Raw genomic sequence first — 21,991 nt, forward strand, 5'->3', positions numbered from 1 at the left:
ACATTACCATGGCCTCCCCTTTTGTGTTGCCCTTCAGCATTGTCCATGTACCTCCCTCCACTGCTTTCTTTGTCCTTCCCACCCCTTCTCTCTCCATTCTTCCGATCATTTGCCCTTTGTCTTTCCTCCTACTGCCTCTCTTCCTTCACCATGTCCAGCAGCTCAAACCCTTTGGATACAAGACCACATTTCCACTTCTCCAATGCCCTGCCTCCAAGGGACAGAATAGACAACATAGAGTCAAAAGTATAAGAGGAAGAGAGTGAAGCTAAGAGAAAGAGGAGACAAAGAGAGAAGGAATATAATTGGGTAAAAGAGAGAGCATACTCTTCAAATTACAGTGGGCAATATTATGGGAGATCTATGAATTACCAAATGACCGATTAATCATTAAAAATTGATTGATTATGCAAAGTTCTTGTTCACAAACCTTATTTGCTGTACCACATTATTTGAATGATGCTTTTGATCAGACAAATTGCCCGTTAAACATTGATTTTTTGATTTGATTTGATTTATTGTCACATGTTGCATATTGGTATACAGTGAAAAGTATTGTTTCTTGTGCACTATACAGACAAGGCATACTGAAGGAAAGGAGAGAGTGGAGAATGTGATGTTACAGTCATAGCTAGGGTGTGGAGAAAGATCAACTTTGTATGAGATAGGTCCATTCAAAAGTCTGACGGCAGCAGGGAAGAAGCTGTTCTTGAGTTGGTTGGTACGTGACCTCAGACTTTTGTATCTTTTTCCCGAAGGAAGAAGGTGGAAGAGAGAATGTGGGTGCATGGGGTCCTTAATTATGCTGGCTGCTTTGCCAAGGCAGCGGGAAGTATCGACGGAGTGAATGGATGGGAGGCTGGTTTGTGTGATAGACTGGGCTACATTCACGACCTTTTGTAGTTTCTTGCGGTCCTGGGCAGAGCAGGAGCCATACCGAGCTGTGATACAACCAGAAAGAATGCTTTCTATGGTGCATCTGTAAAAGTTGGTGAGAGTTGCAGCTGACATGCCAAATTTCCTTAGTCTCCTGAGAAAGTAGAGGCGTAAAATGATGGGGGGGTGGATGGAGAGGCAGGGGAAGACTCGTATTTCACAAATAGAATCAGTCAGAATTATTTATTTTCTCCATAAGAAAATAATATGGAAACAAAATAAGAAATTCAAAAAATATCTCATTTCTCCATTGAATCATCATTTGGCCGGAATTCTCTAGGCGGGATATTGCCATCCCGCTGCAGTGAATGGAGATTTGGCTTGTCACTAAATGCTCCGACTTTGCTGCAGCGGGAGCATGGCGGAACGGATGGTAAATTTGTGCCCATGTGTCTTTTCAAATCTTCAGTGTAATTTTTTTGCTTCAAGCTCTCTAAAAGCCAAGGCCGTGTGAAGACACATCTGAGCATGTGCGGCGTGCGTACTTTCCCATCATGCTCGTGATGTCTCAGTGGTATTATCTGGCCAAATTATACCACACTTCTCTCAGCCTCTACTGGCATGTTGATGTGTGAATTTTCGCTGGAATTCTACCGCCCTGTCTGCCACGGGAATCGGAGCGGGCGAGGGGTGGATAACGGGAAGCTCCATTGACCTCGAGCGAGATTTTTCGGTCTCGGGTCGAGCAAGGCCGTAAAATCCCGCCCGCTGTCTGTCGATCCAAACTGATCCCGGAGAACAGCGGTGCTTTCAGAAGCTGAGTTGGAAGACTTCATTGCTGATATCTGCATTTCCGCAGGCCTGCAATGCTGACTGCAGTACGGAGGCTTCAGTTAACGGCCCTGCTTTTCTCTGCCACGTCTGCAACATCTCCAAGATCTGAAAATGGAGAAGTCAGTCTCATCATGGACAGAATTGTAAAGAATTCATTTTTCGCTTTAAGAAATCCATGATTAAGCCACCCCTGCCCCCAACCCCTGCCCCCCCCACCCCTGCTCCCCCCCCCACCCCCTACCCCCCTACCCTCCTACCCCATTTGTCCCTTGTGTTTTTGTCTATAACTGCAGACATGAGAAAATGGACAGCTAAACGAATGAGGAACAGGTCAACTGGGGCAAGCAAAAGACGAGAAGTGAATTTCCACTGTTGCTAACTGCCGAGGTTCTTGATTAATAAGGGGATCAGGGGTTATGGGCAAAAGGCAGGAAAATGGGGATGAGAAAAATATCAGCCATGATTGAATGGCGGAGCAGACTCGATGGGCCGAGTGGCCTAATTCTGCTCCTATGTCTTATGGTCTTATAGTCTTATGGAGGTTGCACAAAATACCTCTGTGTAAGCTAATCGCTAGATTCGTTGAGGCCTTGCCAGCTGTAAGGTATCTCACTGGCAAACTATGCGATAACCGGATTGGCTATTGAGCTACACTCTCATGTTACAAGCTCAAAGATTATGGGGTCGATTCTCTGAGCCTCCTGCGCTGCTCCAGCCTGGCACCCTGGCACTGCCCAGAGGGCCCCCCCCTTACCCCTGATTTGCGGGGGGGGGGCCTCAATAGCCTTTGCTCCCTCCACCTGGCATCGGGCAGTGCCAAGGGGTGGGGCCAGAAGGGGTGGAGCCTGTTTAGGGAAGCCTATTGGAGGAGCGATTCTTGGGGATGGTGGGGTCCCACTGTCACTCCGCACTGGGATCGGTGTGGGAGGGAGGGAAGATGGTGATCGGGGCTGGCCTTCAGGGTTGGGGGGGGGGGGCGGTGTGGTCGGGACTGCTGGGGGGGTTGGGCCTGGCTGGGGGAGAGGGGAGGGGATGCTGGGGGGAGGCTGTCGGGATTGCAGAGGGGGTCGGAGCTGCTGGTAGGGGGCGCAATCAGGACTTGCCTGGGGAGGTCTAGGAAGTTTGCAATCAGGGGGATGGGCGAGGGGGGGGAAGGACAGTGATGCGGGGGCTGGAAATACAGGGCCACTGCGCATGCGCCTATCTCGGCATTGACGGAATGGCACATGCACAGTGACCCACTCAGCGCCATGCTGCCGGCCTCTCCAGCAGGAATAGACCCCGCCCACTGATTTTCTACGTGAATCCCACCAGGGTACTCTGTGATGCACAGAGAGTGGGAGATACATTCTGGAAATCATGTTGAGAAAACTAGAGGGATTTACTCCCATTTTCCCACAAATTGGGGACTTAGAATTTTTTTGGGCGAATCCTAGCCTTTGTGGTGCTGTGGTGGTGCCCCTACCGCTGGACCAGAAGCCATGGGTTCAAGTCCAGTGCCAGGACTTGTTGGCCACAGCAAGACCGCTCATAACATGGTCCGACAAGCCAATAATCAACTCTTCCCCCATCCTTCCCCCATCCTTCCCCATAGGGAATAGCAGTGTGTGTGAAAATACACTAAACAAAATTGAACTGAATGAATCATGGCAACTGCCAGACATTCTCTCATGGCAGAGGTCACATGACTGTGGCAAGCCAGGTAGGACATGTAATAATGGCTGCATTTCAAAACCCAACCACTATACATGCTGGTGGCTGGAGAAGAATGTTTCACCCTTTAGTTTTGCCAAAGCCTCAAAAGACACAAATAATTCAATAATTAAACAGATTGAAGTGTGTTAAGGGATCCACGAGGAACCAATAACTAGACACATGCATGAATTAAAGTGTAGGCAGGAAACAAAGAGACTCCCAATCAACAACTGCCTTCTGTTACCTGCTGATCGACCTCTGAGTGTCTGCCTTCAAAGGCATGGCTGTCTTTCTCGAGAAAGCCCAAATTATTCGCCAGAAGTTTCCAATCTCTCTTTCGACCTGACATCTCACTGGCAATCCTAAAAAGTTGTGCATCTGTCACTGCTGAAGTCTCCTGAAGAACGGCAACATTCTGTGAAACAAAAGGTGTGAGTGTGGGGTTAGTCGTTCATGCACAATTTCGACATTCAGTGATACCCCACAGAGTGAAAGCCCCACATCTGCCTGCGAACCCACAATAAAGAACTTGTGTGCACAATATCTAGAAAACACCTTTTGAGATATCCTACACAACCCACTTTTGAAATATAATCTAATATAAACAAACAATGCAGCCAATTTGCAATGAGATAAATGAGCAAATAATTTGTTTTGTGTGTTCATTGAAGGATAAGTTTTGCCCGGGACACTGGAAGATCTCCCCTACCCATCTTTGAAAAAAGGTTTATTTATTTATTAGTCAACAAGTAAGGCTTACATTAACACTGCAATGGAAGTTATTGTGAAATTCCCCTAGTCACCACACTCCAGCACCTGTTTGGGTCAATGCACCTAACCAGCACGTTTTTCAGAATGTGGGAGGAAACCGGAGCACTCGGAAGAAACCCATGCAGATATGGGGAGAACGTGCAAACTCCACACAGACAGTGACCCAAGATGGGAATTGAACCAGGGTCCCTGGCGCTGTGAGGCAGCAGTGCTAACCACTGTGCCACCGTGCCAAGGGATGATTTTCTACGTTTGTCGAAGAGAGCAGTTGAATGAAGTCTCAGTTGAAAAGAAGGCACAACACTTCCTCATTACTGCCCTGAAGTTTTAATCAGGATTAGTTACCAAAATCGGGCCCCTTTGAAGTGCTTTGATGGACAGCAATGCGTCCAAAATACTTTGTAAACATTGTGGTTAGAAAAGAGGAACTGAAACCTCTTGGCTAGTGGGTAATAGATCCAACCTGTCAATCAAATGCAGAATGTTTATTAACAGTGCAGTTAACAACCAAGGCAGTACTTGAGATGCATTCAACCGTGAACTGACAAGCCTCACAACACCAGGTTAAAGTCCAACAGGTTTATTTGGAATCACGCGCTTTCAGTGATAAAGGAGATGAAGGAGCAGTGCTCCGAAAGCTCGTGATTCCAAATAAACCTGTTGGACTTTAACCTGGTGTTGTGAGACTTCTTACTGTGCCCACTCCAGTCCAACGCCAGCATCTCCACATCATGGCTTCAACCATGAAAGGAAAGAAAAGCAAACAAGCTCTTGGCTAGTGGAAACGTGATCCAACCTGTCAATCAAAACGCTTCAAAGGAGTCAGACACCAAATGCTACTCTTTCAATGTTAAAAGGGGAACTCCCCAGTGAAACTCAATCCCTGCTGTCTGTCAAAGCAGTTCAATGGGGCCAGGCAGCAGGGTGCAGCTCTTGCAATGTCAAAAGGGGTTATCCCCAGTGAAACTGACAGCCTGCTGTCCATCAAAACACTTCAAAGAGGTTTCAGTGCAATTGGGCCTGATGAGAGAAAGCAAGGGGATCTCCCTCGCTTCTCAGCCTTTTGGCTAAGATCAAGCATCAGTCGGATCAAGCACAAGATGGGGTGCAATGCCTTATCTTGTCAGTTTGGATCTTGTTTGTCTCTCTTGTGGGGGCCATGAATTGAATACAATTGGAATTTGAATTTGGTTTTTGGAGCAAGTAAGGAATGGATTCGGGTCTGCCCGGTCCACTCTGAGCATTGGCTTTGTGGCTTTGGAAAGGAGTAAAATTAGCTATAAGAGAACTTTAAAGAGGTCATTTAACACCCGGAATTTATGACATTAACCAATTCCAATTCCAACTAGCTAGCACCCCTAAGAAGCAATTTAGCATGGCCAATCCACCTAACCCGCACACCTTTGGGCTTTGGGAGGAAACCGGAGCACCCGGAGGAAATCCACGCAGACATGGGGAGAATGTGAAACTCCACACAGAGTACGAAATCACCTTTTTGGGAGTGAACATCACCAGAGCAACAAGGCCAAGTGCAGCCAAGAGTCCACCATGCCGGGGGAAACCCCCAGGTCAAGCTGTTCCTTCCAGCCCGAGCCCACCCAACCCCTAGGTCCCTCAGAGCTCTGATGAAGAGTCATCCAGACTCAAAACGTTGGCTCTGCTCTCTCTCCACGGATGCTGTCAGATCTGCTGAGATTTTCTGTTTTTATTTCAGATTCCAGCATCTGCAGTAATTTGCTTTTATCATGTGGTTTGCAAGTTGACTACAGTTCTGGAAACGTCCAACAGTAATTACAGGACAAATCTCAACCCACATCCTTGCGAATCTCACACCATCAATGAAACAAACGAGTCTGTCTCCCCATTCTGGACCTATAACAAAGTGGAAGAGCCATCAAAATGTATTATACCTGCAGAGGTGCTAATAGCCACCATCTATCTCCTAAGGTGAACAATGGATTTTCACATGGAAACTGATTGTTAACCTGAAACTGACTCATCAATAGGCAACAACACATGACTTAAGCTCCATTGACACTGGGGAAGTTTTAATGTTAGATTCTTGGACTCCCAGGGCAGTCTGCTATTAATATCCAGCCTGTCAACATCAAAGCAGGACTCCAGGCTGACGGCAAAGCCTGCCTCGAGTCTAAACCTCCTCGAACCCTGGTTCTCTGGAAGATTCCTGCCATCGCTTGCCCAGTGGACCAAATCTAAGCACACCAGTCTCATCTTGCTACATCATCACCAACTTTGAAGGGATTCGGCAACTCCAACTTTCTGCAAGTTGAACTTGCCTGAACTTTAACTCCTACATAAAGGAATCCTCACTAGACCCTGACATTCTGGACTTTGACATTAATGTCAGTGGATACCTCTATCTTTGCTTTTTTTTCTGTTTTGAGTTATTCCTAGTTGTAAATCTGTGTGTGCTTGTGTGTGCATCTATGTAGATGCATCGAGCTTTCCCTGGGTTTGAATGTAGGAATAAACAATACATCTGATTTAACCCTAAAGAGAGTTTGCTGTGAGTCACTTTAAAATTGACTTCACAATAGAGGGATTTGGCAAAAGATACTACAGTCTGTTTCAAAAATTAAAGCACCTCTGCTTACGGTTAGATAATGTGAATAATACAGGAGTTCAGTTTGCCTCTCTCCCATCCTCTTCTTCAAATAGAGCCGGGGGATCTTTTATGTCCACCACTGAGGGAAGAATGGGCTTTGATTTACTATCTAATCCACAAGATGGCACCTTTGACAGTGCAAAACTCCCTCATTACTGCACTAAAGAGGGTGGATAGTCAGAGGCTTTTTCCCAGGATGGAAGTGTCAATGATAAGGGGGCACAGGTTCAAGGTGAGAGGTGGAAGGTTTAAGGGAGATGTGCGAGGGGAGTTTTTCACGCAGAGAGTGGCATGTGCCTATAACACGCTGCCAGAGGATGTGGTGGAAGCAGGCACATTCCAACATTTAAGAGGCACCTGGATGGGTACATGAACAGGAAGGGAGTAGAGGGAGATGGACCGAGTAAGGGCAGAAGGTTTTTTCTTTAGTTTAGTTAGGGCATCATGATCGGCACTGGCTTGGAGGCTGAAGGGTCTGTTCCTGTGCTGTACTTTGCTTTGTTCTTTGTTGTAAAGTCATAAAAACATAGAATCCCTACACTGCAGAAGGAGGCCATTCGGCCCACTGACTCTCCAAAAGAGCATCTTACCCAGGCCCTCTCCCTTGCCATATCCTGTAACTCCACATATTTACCATGGCCAATCCACCCAACCTACACATCTTTGGAGAGTGGGAGAAAACCAGAGCACCTGGAGGAAACCCACGCAGACACAGTGAGAATGTGCAAACTCTGCACAGACAGTGACCCAAGGTTGGAGTCGAACCCGGGTCCCAGGTGCTGTGAGGCAGCAGTGCTAACCATTGTGCCACTATGCCACCCATTAAGTCCAAAAATCATCTGTGGCACTTTCCGTCGAACATTCTCTGATATACCCACATGTACCCTGACCTGCATAGCCATTGCCAGAGATACCTTCGCTGGAGCAAACATTACGGTTCTCAATTTTACAGGCATCACTATGAAATACAAATCAGAAATATCAGAGAAAAATAGGATTGCCTGACTGAATTCTGATATCCTATAAATTATGTGATATATAGATGTATCGTGACTCCTGGACTTTCTGTGTTGTGAGGCATTTGGACTTACAGCTGAACTGGGAGGCTGGTCCTTACTCGCAGCAACGACTTCCGGTGGGATTATGGGGAAGTATAGAATTGACTTCACAGCATCTTGAGGCAGCTTCCACATCCACATAACGAACTGGTCCTCGTCAATATAACCTGATTATTATGAGAAGCAAAGTCATTTGAGTTAGACAACAACCTGTTGCCCATATCCATTTTTCCCACAAAACCTATGACTTGCCTCAGCGAACCCTCATAAATATCAGATCCCAAGTCCGCAGTAAACGCTAATTAGTACAAACAGAATTAAGGATCCCACGTGCCCTGGACTCATTCTCTTCCACTTTCTCCCGTTGGGAAAAAGATACAAAAGTTAGATCACGACTCAAGAACAGCTTTTTCCCTGCTGCCATCAGACTTCTGAATGGACCTACCCTATAATAAGCGGATCTTTCTCTACAGAAGGCTAAGGAAATTCAGCATATCTGCTAAGATTCTCACCAATTTTTATAGATGCGCCATAGAAAGCATCCTTTCCCGATGTACAACAGCTTGGTATGGATCCTGCTCCGACCAAGACCGCAAGAAACTACAAAGGGGTGTGAATGAAACCCAGTTCATCACACAAACCAGCCTCCCTTCCACTGACTTTGTCTACACTTAACATACCTCGGAAAAGCAGCCAACATAATCAAGGACCCATGCACCCCGGACATTCTCTCTTCCACCTTCTTTCATCAAGAGAAAGATACAAAAGTCTGAGGTCACGTACCGACCGACTCAAGAACAGCTTCTTCCCTGCTGCCCATCAGACTTTTGAATGGACCTACCTTATATTAAACTGATCTTTCTCTACACCCTACCTATGACTGTAGCACAACATTCTGCACCCTTGCCTTTCTTCTCTCTATGTACTCTATGAATGGTATGCTTTGTTTGTATAGCGCGCAAGAAGCAATACTTTTCACTGTATGTTAATACATGTGACAATAATAAATCAAATCAAATCAAAACAAAAATCAAAAGCAGTGAAGCAGGAACTCTATTTACACATAGAGAGGGAGTTTCTGCTGCATTTCTGACAAAACTTTACCAGCAAAGGTGGAAGTAGCTCCAAGGAATTACCTGTTGTGCATACAAGTTGAAAGCTACTTTCTTCAAATTGTCCAAACAAATTTCAGCTTCAGTGCTAAAATAAACCCACAAGAACATGAGAAATAGAGGCAGCAGTAGGCCACCTGGCCCTTCAAGCTTGCCCCGCCATTCAATACAATCATGGAAAATCTATGCCAGCCTCAACTCCTTTTCTGTGCCATTTTCCCATAGCCCTCTAATCCTCGATCTATCAAATATTTATCCATCTCCACTTTAAATACTTCAAACAATCCAGCCTCTTCCACCCTTTAGGGCAGAGAATTCCAGAGATTTGCACCCTCTGTGAGAAGATATTTCTATGCACCTGTTTTAAATGACTGGCCTTTTATCTTATAGCTATGTTCCCTTGTCCGAGACTCTCCCACGAGTGAAAACATCTCACTATCAACCCTGTCAAGCCCCCTCAGTATATGTTTGAATATACCTAAACCAAGTGCTGGGATTCTCCTCATGGGAGCTTGGGAAAACCTGCAGGGTTAGTCAACTTTGGCACACTGATGAGCTGCCGAGGAGATGGGACTGATTGTTCCCTGCTCTTCTGGTAAAAGGAAGCCACCTAGTATAAAGAAATGAAAGGAACATAAGTTGTTTTTAAGTTGATGGCAAATGTTCGTGCAACTAAACTCATTTAGGATCCACCAAGAGAAACAGGCAGGAATCTCTCCAATCTTTCAAGGTATTTATGTGTCCTCACCCCTCACTCTTCTTAACTCTAAGACCCAGACTATTTAGTCTCACTTGATAGGACAACACTCTCATCCCAGGCAAAAGAAAAATACTGCGGATGCTGGAAATCTGAAATAAAAACAGAACATCCTGGAAACACTCAGCAGGTCTGGGAGCATCTGTGGAGAGAGAAATAGTCAGCATTTCCAGTCTGTACAACTTATATGTACTTGCAATGTTGGCTCCATTTCTCTCTCCCCAGAGGCCGCCAGACCCTCTGAGTGTTTCCAGGATGTTCTGTTTTTATTTCAGATTTCCAGCATCTGCAGTATTTTTCTTTTGCTTGGGATGAGAGTGTTGTCCTATCAAGTGAGACTAACTAGACTGGGTCTTAGAGTTAAGAAGAGTGAGGGGTGACCTTATTCCAACATATACTGAGGGGGCTTGACAGGGTTGATAGTGAGATGTTTTCGCTCGTGGGAGAGTCTCGGACAAGGGAACATAACTATAAGATAAAAAGCCGGTCATTTAAAACTGAGGTGCGTAGAAATCTCTTCTCACAGAGGGTATGAAACGCCTCAGTGACGTTACCACTACGCCACAGCCACCGCTTCTCCAAAGCCTGGAGGGATGGGGCCAAAAGTTCAGCCATTAAACATACTCCCACTCTCCCAAGGTGACCGCCATTGGTTTGTCAGACCCACTGCGTTTTTCCAGCATTTTCTGTTTTTATTTAGGTTTCAAATGGTTACAGCTCTCCTGAAAGGAAAGAGGACCATTGGTATGTGTGGTAAGGGGCAAGTGTTTACATCAACAATTCCCTAGCCAAATCTGTGGCAGCCTTGGTTGGGTGTGGATGTTGGGAGAAAGCCTAAACCAAATGCTGGGATTCTCCTCATGGGAGCTTGGGAAAACCTGCAGGGTTAGTCAACTTTGGCACACTGATGAGCTGCCGAGGAGATGGGACTGATTGTTCCCTGCTCTTCTGGTAAAAGGAAGCCACCTAGTATAAAGAAATGAAAGGAACAGAAGTTGTTTTTAAGTTGATGGCAAATGTTCGTGCAACTAAACTCATTTAGGATCCACCAAGAGAAACAGGCAGGAATCTCTCCAATCTTTCAAGGTATTTATGTGTCCTCATTTTTGATTTGATTTAAGAACATAAGAACATAAGAAATAGGAGCAGGAGTAGGCCATCTAGCCCCTCGAGCCTGCCCCGCCATTCAATAAGATCATGGCTGATCTGATGTGGATCAGTACCACTTACCCGCCTGATCCCCATAACCCTTAATTCCCTTACCGATCAGGAATCCATCCATCCGCGCTTTAAACATATTCAGCGAGGTAGCCTCCACCACCTCAGTGGGCAGAGAATTCCAGAGATTCACCACCCTCTGGGAGAAGAAGTTCCTCCTCAACTCTGTCTTAAACCGACCCCTCTTTATTTTGAGGCTGTGTCCTCTAGTTTTAACTTCCTTACTAAGTGGAAAGAATCTCTCCGCCTCCACCCTATCCAGCCCCCGCATTATCTTATAAGTCTCCATAAGATCCCCCCTCATTCTTCTAAACTCCAACGAGTACAAACCCAATCTCCTCAGCCTCTCCTCATAATCCAAACCCCTCATCTCCGGTATCAACCTGGTGAACCTTCTCTGCACTCCCTCCAATGCCAATATATCCTTCCTCATATAAGGGGACCAATACTGCACACAGTATTCCAGCTGCGGCCTCACCAATGCCCTGTACAGGTGCATCAAGACATCCCTGCTTTTATATTCTATCCCCTTCGCAATATAGGCCAACATCCCATTTGCCTTCTTGATCACCTGTTGTACCTGCAGACTGGGCTTTTGCGTCTCATGCACAAGGACCCCCAGGTCCCTTTGCACGGTAGCATGTTTTAATTTGTTTCCATTGAGATAGTAATCCCATTTGTTATTATTTCCTCCAAAGTGTATAACCTCGCATTTCTCAACGTTATACTCCATTTGCCATATCCTCGCCCACTCACTCAGCCTGTCCAAATCTCTCTGCAGATCTTCTCCGTCCTCCACACGATTCACTTTTCCACTTATCTTTGTGTCGTCTGCAAACTTCGTTACCCTACACTCCGTCCCCTCCTCCAGATCATCTATATAAATGGTAAATAGTTGCGGCCCGAGTACCGATCCCTGCGGCACGCCACTAGTTACCTTCCTCCAACCGGAAAAACACCCATTTATTCCGACTCTTTGCTTCCTGTCGGATAGCCAGTCCCCAATCCACTTTAACACACTACCCCCAACTCCGTGTGCCCTAATCTTCTTCAGTAGCCTTTTATGGGGCACCTTATCAAACGCCTTTTGGAAATCCAAAAACACCGCATCCACCGGTTCTCCTCCATCAACCGCCCTAGTCACATCTTCATAAAAATCCAACATGTTCGTCAAGCACGACTTTCCCCTCATGAATCCATGCTGCGTCTGATTGATCGAACCATTTCTATCCAGATGCCCTGCTATCTCCTCTTTAATAATGGATTCCAGCATTTTCCCTACTACAGACGTTAAGCTGACCGGCCTATAGTTACCCGCCTTTTGTCTCCTTCCTTTTTTAAACAGCGGCGTAACATTAGCCGTTTTCCAATCAACCGGCACTACCCCAGAATGCAACGAGTTTTGATAAATAATCACTAACGCATCCACTATTACCTCTGACATTTCTTTCAATACCCTGGGATGCATTCCATCCGGACCCGGGGACTTATCCACCTTCAGTCCCATTAGTCTACCCAGCACTGCCTCTCTGGTAACATTAATTGTATTAAGTATTTCTCCTGCTGCCAACCCTCTATCGTTAATATTTGGCAAACTATTTGTGTCCTCCACCGTGAAGACCGACACAAAAAACGTATTTAAAGACTCAGCCATATCCTCATTTCCCACTATTAACTCCCCCCTCTCGTCCTCCAAGGGTCCAACATTCACTCTAGCCACTCTATTCCTTTTTATATATTTATAAAAACTTTTACTATCATTTTTTATATTAATTGCTAGCCTAGCTTCATAGTCTATCCTTCCTTTCTTTATCGCTTTCTTAGTCTCTCTTTGTTGTTTCTTAAATTTTTCCCAATCACTTGTTTCTCCACTATTTTTGGCCACTCTGTACGCAGCTGTTTTTATTTTAATACTCTCCTTTATTTCCTTTGTTATCCACGGCTGGTTCTCCCTTTTCTTACAATCCTTGTTTTTTGCTGGAATATATTTTTGCTGAGAACTGAAAAGGATCTCCTTAAAAATCCTCCACTGTTCCTCAGCTATCCTGCAGGGTTAGTCAACTTTGGCACACTGATGAGCTGCCGAGGAGATGGGACTGATTGTTCCCTGCTCTTCTGGTAAAAGGAAGCCACCTAGTATAAAGAAATGAAAGGAACAGAAGTTGTTTTTAAGTTGATGGCAAATGTTCGTGATTAGATTTGATTTATTATTGTCACATGCATTGATACACAGTGAAAAGTATTGTTTCTTGCGCGCTATACAAAGCATACCATTCATAGAGAACGAAAGGAGAGGGTGTAGAATGTAGTGTTACAGTAATAACTAGGGTGTTGTGAAAGATCAGCTTAATATAAGGCAGATCCATTCAAGAGTCTGACGGCTGCAGGGAAGAAGCTGTTCTTGAGTCAGTTGGTATATGACCTCAGATTTTTGTATCTATTTAAAGTAAAATTTATCAATCACAAGTAGGCTTACATGAACACTGCAATGAAGTTAATGTGAAAATCCTCTAGTCGCCACACTCTGGCACCTGTTCGGGTACACTGAGGGAGAATTTAGCATGGCCAATTCAACTAACCTGCACATCTTTGGAGAGCGGGAGGAAACCGGAGCACCTGAAGGAAACCCACGCAGACATGGGGAGAACTTCACACAGACAGTGACCCAAGCCGGGAATTGAACCTGGGTCCCTGGCGCTGTGAGGCAGCAGTGCTAACCACTTTGCCACCGTGCCGTCCTATTTTATTAATCAATGATCTATTCCACACTCAATGGAAGAAGGTGGAAGAGAGAATGTCTGGGGTATGTCGGGCCCTTGACTTTGCTGGCTGCTTTTCCGAGGCTGTGGGAAGTGTCGATGGAGTTGATGGATGGGAAGCTGGTTTGCGTGATAGATTGGTCTTTGTTCATGACCCTTTGTAGTTTCTTGCGGTCTTGGGCAGAGCAGGAGCCATACCAAGCTGTGATACAACCAGAAAATATGTTTTCTACTTCAGGTATTTATCCATGGACTCATTCTGTCACTGACAATTCTTATCCATGCAGTTTTATTCAGCGATGATAGTAATTAATGTTAAAGCTTAAATATTAATCTCAAACAATTGGTGTGGAATTGATCATTGACTGATAAAATAGTGAACACAAGAATTGATCGCTGGAAATGAATGAGTTTATTGGTTCAGATAAATTCTTGTGCACTAAAATTGTTCATAAGCAATGAATGAATCCTGAGACTGTTAATACAGGATTATTGCTGAAATGACTGATTGTCATTTTTACTAACAGTTATATGATTAATAAGAGAACAATAGATAAGGAACCATGCAGGTCGTGCACTTTGGAAAAAAGAATAGAGGCATGGACTATTTTCTAAACGGTGACAAAATTCATAATGCTAAAGTGCAAAGGGACTTGGGAGTCCTAGTCCAGGATTCTCTAAAGGTAAACTTGCAGGTTGAGTCCGTAATTAAGAAAGCAAATGTAATGTTGTCATTTATCTCAAGAGGCTTGGAATACAAAAGCAGGGATGTACTTCTGAGGCTTTATAAAGCACTGGTTAGGCCCCATTTGGAGTACTGTGAGCAATTTTGGGCCCCACACCTCAGGAAGGACATACTGGCACTGGAGCGGGTCCAGAGGAGATTCACACGGATGATCCCAGGAATGGTAGGCCTGACATACGATGAATGTCTGAGGATCGTGGGATTATATTCATTGGAGTTTAGGAGGTTGAGGGGAGATCTGATAGAGACTTACAAGATAATGAACGGCTTAGATAGGATGGACGTAGGGAAGTTGTTTCCATTAGCAGGGGAGACTAGGACGCGGGGGCACAGCCTTAGAATAAAAGGGAGTCACTTTAGAACAGAGATGAGGAGAAATTTCTTCAGCCAGAGAGTGGTAGGTCTGTGGAATTCATTGCCACAGAGGGCTGTGGAGGCCGAGACGTTGAGCGTCTTCAAGACAGAAATTGATAAATTCTTGATTTCTCGAGGAATTAAGGGCTATGGAGAGAGAGCGGGTAAATGGAGTTGAAATCAACCATGATTGAATGGTGGAGTGGACTCGATGGGCCGAATGGCCTTACTTCCGCTCCTATGTCTTATGGTCTTATGGTCTTATGCAGCAGTGAACAGTTAATAGAAACCATTAATTACTTTAATAGTTGAAAAGGCAAGTTGAGGTATAAAAGTTAAATGAAAGGACAATTACGACCCAAATGATTGACATCAGAGCACTCCACACTGCCTCCATAGAAGATCCCTCAGTGTTAAAATGGCTAATAGTTAATGCATTCATTTGTGAAGCACTCACCATGCCAATGGACATGTAGTGATATTATGAATTTTGTAACAAAAAGAGCTCATCTTTATTTTTAAATGGATATAAGAAGCCTTAAAGATGGCTGCCCAAGGTTACATGGCTTTTCTTTTAACAGAAATGTGGTCAAACGTCAAAAGTGGATTGCAGGTAGACATATCCAAAAAAGTGAAGACATTTGAAATTCAATTTGCATTCCCAAAAGGAGTAAACAGAAACTCATTGTGGCTTGGGAGCAGCATGGTGACACAGCGGTTAGCACTGCTGCCTCACAGCTCCAGGGACCTGGGTTCAATTCCCACTGGATCACTGTCTGTGCAGAGTCTGCGCATTCTCCCTGTGTCTGCGTGGGTTTCCTCTGGGTGCTCCAGTTTCCTCCCACAATCTGAAAGACGTGTTGGTTAGGTGCATTGGCCATGCTAAATTCTCCCTCAGTGTAACCCGAACAGGCGCCGGACTGTGGCAACTAGGGGATTTTCACAGTAATTTCATTGCGGTGTTAATGTAAGCCTACTTGTGACACTAATAGATAAACTTTAAACTTTTGCCTGAAGGTAGATCTTTATCTCCTTAAACCTGGGAGAATGGGAACCGTTGAAGTTAATGAGACATTTAAAAGGTTAATTACCTGGTCTGGAAGGACAATGGACGGGACCATGCCCCCAAGCTAACCAATAGCTAACTAATGTGGGAGCATGATTCGACAGTTTGGGAGAACAGCCACTTTTAAGTTTTAGAACTGGAAGGAAGACAGATTGCACAGAGCTATTTTGTGTGCAGAACCTGAGGAAGAATAATGAGAAACACCTTCAGGAAGGGTTTCCCGTCAAGGATGGAAACAGAGGAAGGTATTTTTAAGAAATTGATTGAAGTTTCTGCGGGAAAAAGTCTTGGCAACTTTGAAAGTGCCGTAACAGCAGAATTAGGAATAGGAAGCTTCTCTCTCTCTCTCTCTCTCTCTCCCCCCCCCAAAACCTTCTGGCCTCCTGAATCCGCCCGAAAAAGACAAACACCAACTGGTTGACTGCAGAAGTCATCACAGCTGCTAACTGAGTCTCCAACCCAACCTCAAGAAAGAAACAAACTCAAGCAATAGAGTTGAGGGGACACAAGTTAAAAGTGAGGGGTGGGAGGTTTAGGGGGGATTTGAGGAAAAACCTTTTTACCCAGAAGGTGGTGACGGTCTGGAATGTGCTGCCTGGGAGGATGGTGGAGGCGGGATGCCTCACATCTTTTTAAAAATTCCTGGATGAGTACTTGGCACGCCATAACATCCAAGACTATGGGCCAAGTGCTGGCAAGCGGGATTAGGTGGGCAGGTCAGGGCATTTCATGCGTCAGTGCAGACTCGATGGGTCGAATGGTCTCCTCTGCACTGTAGTGTTCTGTGATTCTGTGAATAGGCCCTCATAGGTATCTCACAGAGACTGCTTTAAAGTTTAATCTTTAGTTATCTTTTTACCTTTATCTGCTTTTGTTCTTTGAATCTGTATTTTTAGTTAGTGATGTTATCACTTTTACTTAAACAGCTGTCAGCAGTAATTTCCTAATAAACAAACCTTTATCTTGATAAATTCTAAATTCCAGAGCTTGTTGGCTTGGTTATTTTTAATTGAATAACTCTAGGGAGCTACACGCACACTGGCATATGCGTGAATTCTTAGTTCACGGACCATTTTAAGGAACTGCCTTGTATGTGGTCATGACACACACAACTCACACCCTCCAATGTTACTATTTTAATCACAATAGAAATATTTTGACCTACTATGAAGAAACAAGGTGATGAATTTGGAATAGTGGATGGTGTTTCTTCAGAAGGAACTCTTCAGAAGTGCAGCTAATGAAAATGTAACAAAACTTACTCCAACTTATAAATCAAAGAAAGGGTTAAATAAAGAAACATCATTACTACAAACTTGGGGCCTCGCCCTGGGCCACTCCAAGTTCTCAACAATTCTACATGGTTTCTTATTTATAATGAATCAGCTGGTCAGCTCACAATTACATCATTCTGTAATTGGTTCCATGGTTTATTGGGTCAGCTGACCCTTACATCTCGTTCCCATTACATTACACATTACAACCGAAATACAAAGTTGTCACCGGTTACACTCTAACAGATGATACATTACATTACCAGGCATTCAATGCTGTGATAAAATGGCCATGAACTGAAGGAAATAGGATGTGTTACAGGCATTTTTCCTCAGGATAGCAGGAAGTATGGGATGTTTTGTGGCACAGTGGTTAGCACTGTATTTTTGTTGGAAGAACTGTCTGGTTTGGGAGGTCTCATGAAGACGTTCTGAGTGTTATATAGTTTAACAGTAAAAGTAAAGTAAAGTTTATTTATTAGTCACAAGTAAGGCTTACATTAACACTGCAATGAAGTTATTGTGTAAATCCCCCAGTCGCCACAGTCCAGCACCTATTTGGGTCAATGCACCTAACCAGCACATCTTTCAGAATGTGGGAGGAAACCGGAGCACCCGGAGGAAACCCACGCAGACACGGGGAGAATGTGCAAACTCCACACAGACAGTGATCCAAGCTGGGAATCAAACCTGGGTCCCTGGCACTGTGAAGCAGCAGTGCTAACCACTGTTTAACCATGCTGCCCTACTACTTGTACGACTTGTAATTATACACATATACACAGTATAAGGTCTAAACTCAGAGCTGTCTCCATGCTTGCCTCTATCCACGTCTCTGTCCAGTATCAGTCTTCACTCTAGACTTTAACATAGAAACATAGAAGATAGGAACAGGAGGAGGCCATTCAGCCCTTCGAGCCTGCTCCACCATTCATCACGATCATGGCTGATAACCCAACTCAATAGCCTAATCCTGCTTTCTCCCCATAACCTTTGATCCCATTCACCCCAAGTGCTATATCCAGCCACCTCTTGAATACATTCAATGTTTTGGCATCAACTACTTCCTGTGGTAATGAATTTCACAGGCTCACGACTCTTTGGGTGAAGAAATGTCTCCTCACCTCCGTCCTAAATGGTCTAACCTGAATCCTCAGACTATGACCCCTGGTTCTGGACTCCCCCGCCATCGGGAACATCCTCCCTGCATCTACCCTGTCTGGTCCTGTTAGAATGTTATAAGTCTCCATGAGATCCCCCCTCATTCGTCTGAACTCCAGCAAAAACAGTCCTAACCTAGTCAATCTTTTCTCATTCATCAGTCCCGCCATCCCTGGAATCAGCCTGGTAAACATTTGCTGCACTCCCTTGAGAGCAAGAACATCCTTCCTCAGGAAAGGAGACCAAAACTGCACACAATACTCTAGGTGTGGCCTCATTAAGGCTCTGTTTAATTGCAACAACACATCCCTGTTCCTGCACTTGAAACCTCTCGCAATGAAGGCCAACATGCCATTTGTCTTCTTTACCTTCTGCTGCACCTGCATGCTTACCTTCAGTGACTGGTGCATAAGGACACCCAGGTCCCGCTGCACACTCCCCTCTCCCAATTTACAGCCATTCAGGTAGTAATCTGCCGCCTTGTTTTTGCTTCCAAAGTGAATAACCTCACATTTATCCAAATTATACTGCATCTGCCATTGATTTGGCCACTCACCCAATCTGAAGGATCTCTCAGTTCACCCTCCTACCCAACTTGGTATCATCTGCAAACTTTGAGATACATGTCTCTGTCCAGTATCAGTCTTCTCTCTAGACTTGGGTCATGTGTTCCTTTGCATCACATTGTCGGCAGTACTCTGCTCAATCCCCCTTTTGATGCCAGACCCTTATTGCCTCTGAGCCAAGAAGCTCTGCATTTGAGTCCCACCCCAAGCCTTGATGGCCATGGAAGTTGCATTCACAAAGTGGCCAAACAAGTTGATTAATCTGAAAATCCTTCTCACACAGTAAGAGTGGGAGTGACCACTGGTCTGCCATCTTTGATGTGGAGTGATGCTCCTCAGATTATAGTCCCTGGCTTCATGCTAGCAACATGTTTCAGAAAACAGATATAAGCATGTGCTTTGTCTGCATCATGTATCTCTACATTTGGGAAGTCAAAGTCAAAGGGAGCACGATGGTCAGCACTGCTGCCTCACAACGCCAGGGGCATGGGTTCAATTCCGGCCTTGGGTGATTGTCTGAGTGAAGTTTGTACATTCTCCCCGTGTCTGCGTGGATTTCCTCCGGGTGCTCCGGTTTCCTGCCACAGTCACAAGATGTGCAGGTTAGGTGGATTGGCCATGCTAACTTGCCCCTTAGTGCCCCAAGATGTATAGGTGAGGGGAATTAGTGGGGTAAATACATGGGGTTACAGGGATAGGGCCTGGGTGAGTTGCTCTTTCGGAGAGTCGGTGCAGACTTGATGGGCTGAAAGGTCTCCTTTTACACTGTAGGGATTCTATAAGTAGTGTGATGAATGACTCTGTCAGGAACTCAGTTTGAAAAGCATTAACAATCAACACAAAATCACCATCTTAATCATTACCTCAAGCCACATTAGATAAGTGGGTTCTCAAGGTGCATTGATCACAGGGCTTCACTGCTGATCTATATAAGATGGGCTCACTTTGTCGCATTATCAGAATGAACACATGGAAGCAAGCCCCTCTCTTCTCCTCTCCTCTCTGATCCTTAAGCCAGTTCCACACACTTCTCTGGTGACGATGGTAACCGGACGCTCATCTCTGGGTAAAGTAAATAAATGTGGAGATGCCGGCGTTGGACTGGGGTAAACACATCATAACCTGGTGTTGTTAAACTTCTTAAAGTAAATAAAAACAGAGACATTGGAAATACATATCTGGTCAGTCAGTGTCCGTAAAGGAAGGGCAGGTCATGATGTTCATGGTACTTGCCCTTCATTAGACTCTGAGGAAGACTACTGACTGAAATGTCATAATCTTAAGCTGTTTGTTTTTCTTTACAGATGCTGATTGATGTGTGGTGTATTTCCAGAACTTTCTGTTTCTATTTCCCCTGCCCTTAACCATGAGCCATTGGCTGCTCCATCATTATCTGTCCAAAAAATCCAAGACTAGACTAAGTTGCCTCATGACCTCCCCCACTTCCTACTGGGAAAGCTAGTGCTGTGGACGGCACGGTGGCACAGTAGTTAGCACTGCTGCCTCACAGCGCCAGGGACCTGGGTTTGATTCCCAGCTTGGGTCACTGTCTTTACGGAGTCTGCACATTCTCTCCGTGTGGGTTTCCTCCGGGTGCTCCAGTTTCCTCCCACGATCATAAGCGTGCTGGTTAGGTGCACTGGCCATGCTAAATTCTCCCTCAGTGTACCCGAACAGGCACTGGAGTATGGCGATTGGGGGATTTTCACAGTAACTTCATTGCAGTGTTCATGTAAGCCTGCTTGTGACACTAATAAATAAACTTAAACTTAGCTTTTTAGTGCATATTTTTAAAACTACTTCCAACATTCAATCAACACCTAGGGCGACTCTTCTCTCTACCAAAATGACCTGTGTTCAATTCTGTGCACAGTATCACCTCTGAGAAAGAAAATTCTCCCTCAGTGTACCTGATCAGGCGCCGGAGTGTGGCGACTCGGGGATTTTCACAGTAACTTCATTGCAGAGTTAACGTAAACCTACTTGTGACAATAATAAATAGACTTTAAAACTAAATGTTGCTTGATCAACAGAACATGCGATCTGAGAAAGTATAGTTTTCATAGAATCATAGAATCCCTACAGCGCAGAAGGAGGCCATTTGGCCCATCGGGTCTGCACCAACAACAATCTGTCCAGGCCCTATTCCCGTAACCCCACATATTTACCCTGCTAAGCATCCTGACACTAAGGATCAATTTAGCATGGCCAATCAACCTAACCCGCACATCTTTGGACTGTGGGAGGAAACTGGAACACCCGGAGAAAACCCACGCAGACACGGGGAGAATGTGCAAACTCCACACAGACAATGATCCAAGCCGGGAATCACTGTGCCATCCTAGGCTTGTTCATAGAATCATAGAATCCCTACAGTACAGAAGGAGGCCATTCGGCCCATCGAGTCCGCACTGACCACAATCCCACCCAGGCCCTATTCCCGCATCCCCAAGCATTTACCTTGCTAGTCCCCCTGACACTAGGGTCAATTGAGCATGGCCAATCAACCTAACCCGCATATCTGTGGACTGTGGGAGGAAACTGGAGCACCTGGAGGAAACCCATGCAGACATGGGGGGAATGTGCAAACTCCACACAGACAACGACCCGAGGCCAGAATTGAACCTGGGACCCTGGCGCTGTGAGGCAGCAATGCTAACCACTGTGCCACCGTGACGCCCCTACAAAAGGCCCTGTCGTAGCTCAGTTGGGAATTAGAATCCAAATGAAGCTATTCTTATACTCTAGTCTAACAATGTGGTGTGACTGTGGTGTGGGCAAACTTCACTATCGATATCTCAATGATTATGACAGTAAGTTTGAATTACCGAGCTTGCTTTGAAGATTGCAACAGCTGCTTACAAAGAAAGCCCCCTCTCTCCCAGTCACAGTGAAAGTTTGCCGAAGGCAGCTGCTGAGAATGTTCCAGCCAACAGATGTTCTTGACAGTAGAAATATTAAATTGGAATAATCGTGAGCTTCCAGAGATTGCGGCTGAAGCTCGTTTGCACAAGGGAACTAGAATTCTGGTTGCTTTTCTGAACAAATCATTTTAACTTGTATCCATCAGCAAGTGTCAACAGTAATATTTGGGAAGCCTTGTGTTACAGCTGAATCAC

General features: G+C 45.1%; 1 protein-coding gene across 1 annotated transcript in view; it reads right to left on the bottom strand.

Annotated features, from left to right (window-relative positions):
* Positions 1 to 1,686: 1,686 nt before the first annotated feature.
* Positions 1,687 to 21,991, bottom strand: part of LOC144501446 (uncharacterized) — a 66,587-nt gene continuing 46,282 nt past the window's right edge. The window contains exons 4-6 of the mRNA XM_078225219.1: positions 7,894 to 8,027; positions 3,650 to 3,820; positions 1,687 to 1,815 (exon numbers count right to left, since the gene is read on the bottom strand). Of these exons, the coding sequence (XP_078081345.1) occupies positions 1,687 to 1,815; positions 3,650 to 3,820; positions 7,894 to 8,027 (434 nt within the window). The remainder of the gene's footprint in view (positions 1,816 to 3,649; positions 3,821 to 7,893; positions 8,028 to 21,991) is intronic.

This window comes from Mustelus asterias, chromosome 1 (assembly GCF_964213995.1).
Source record: "Mustelus asterias chromosome 1, sMusAst1.hap1.1, whole genome shotgun sequence".
NCBI classification, from domain to species: Eukaryota; Metazoa; Chordata; class Chondrichthyes; order Carcharhiniformes; family Triakidae; genus Mustelus; species Mustelus asterias.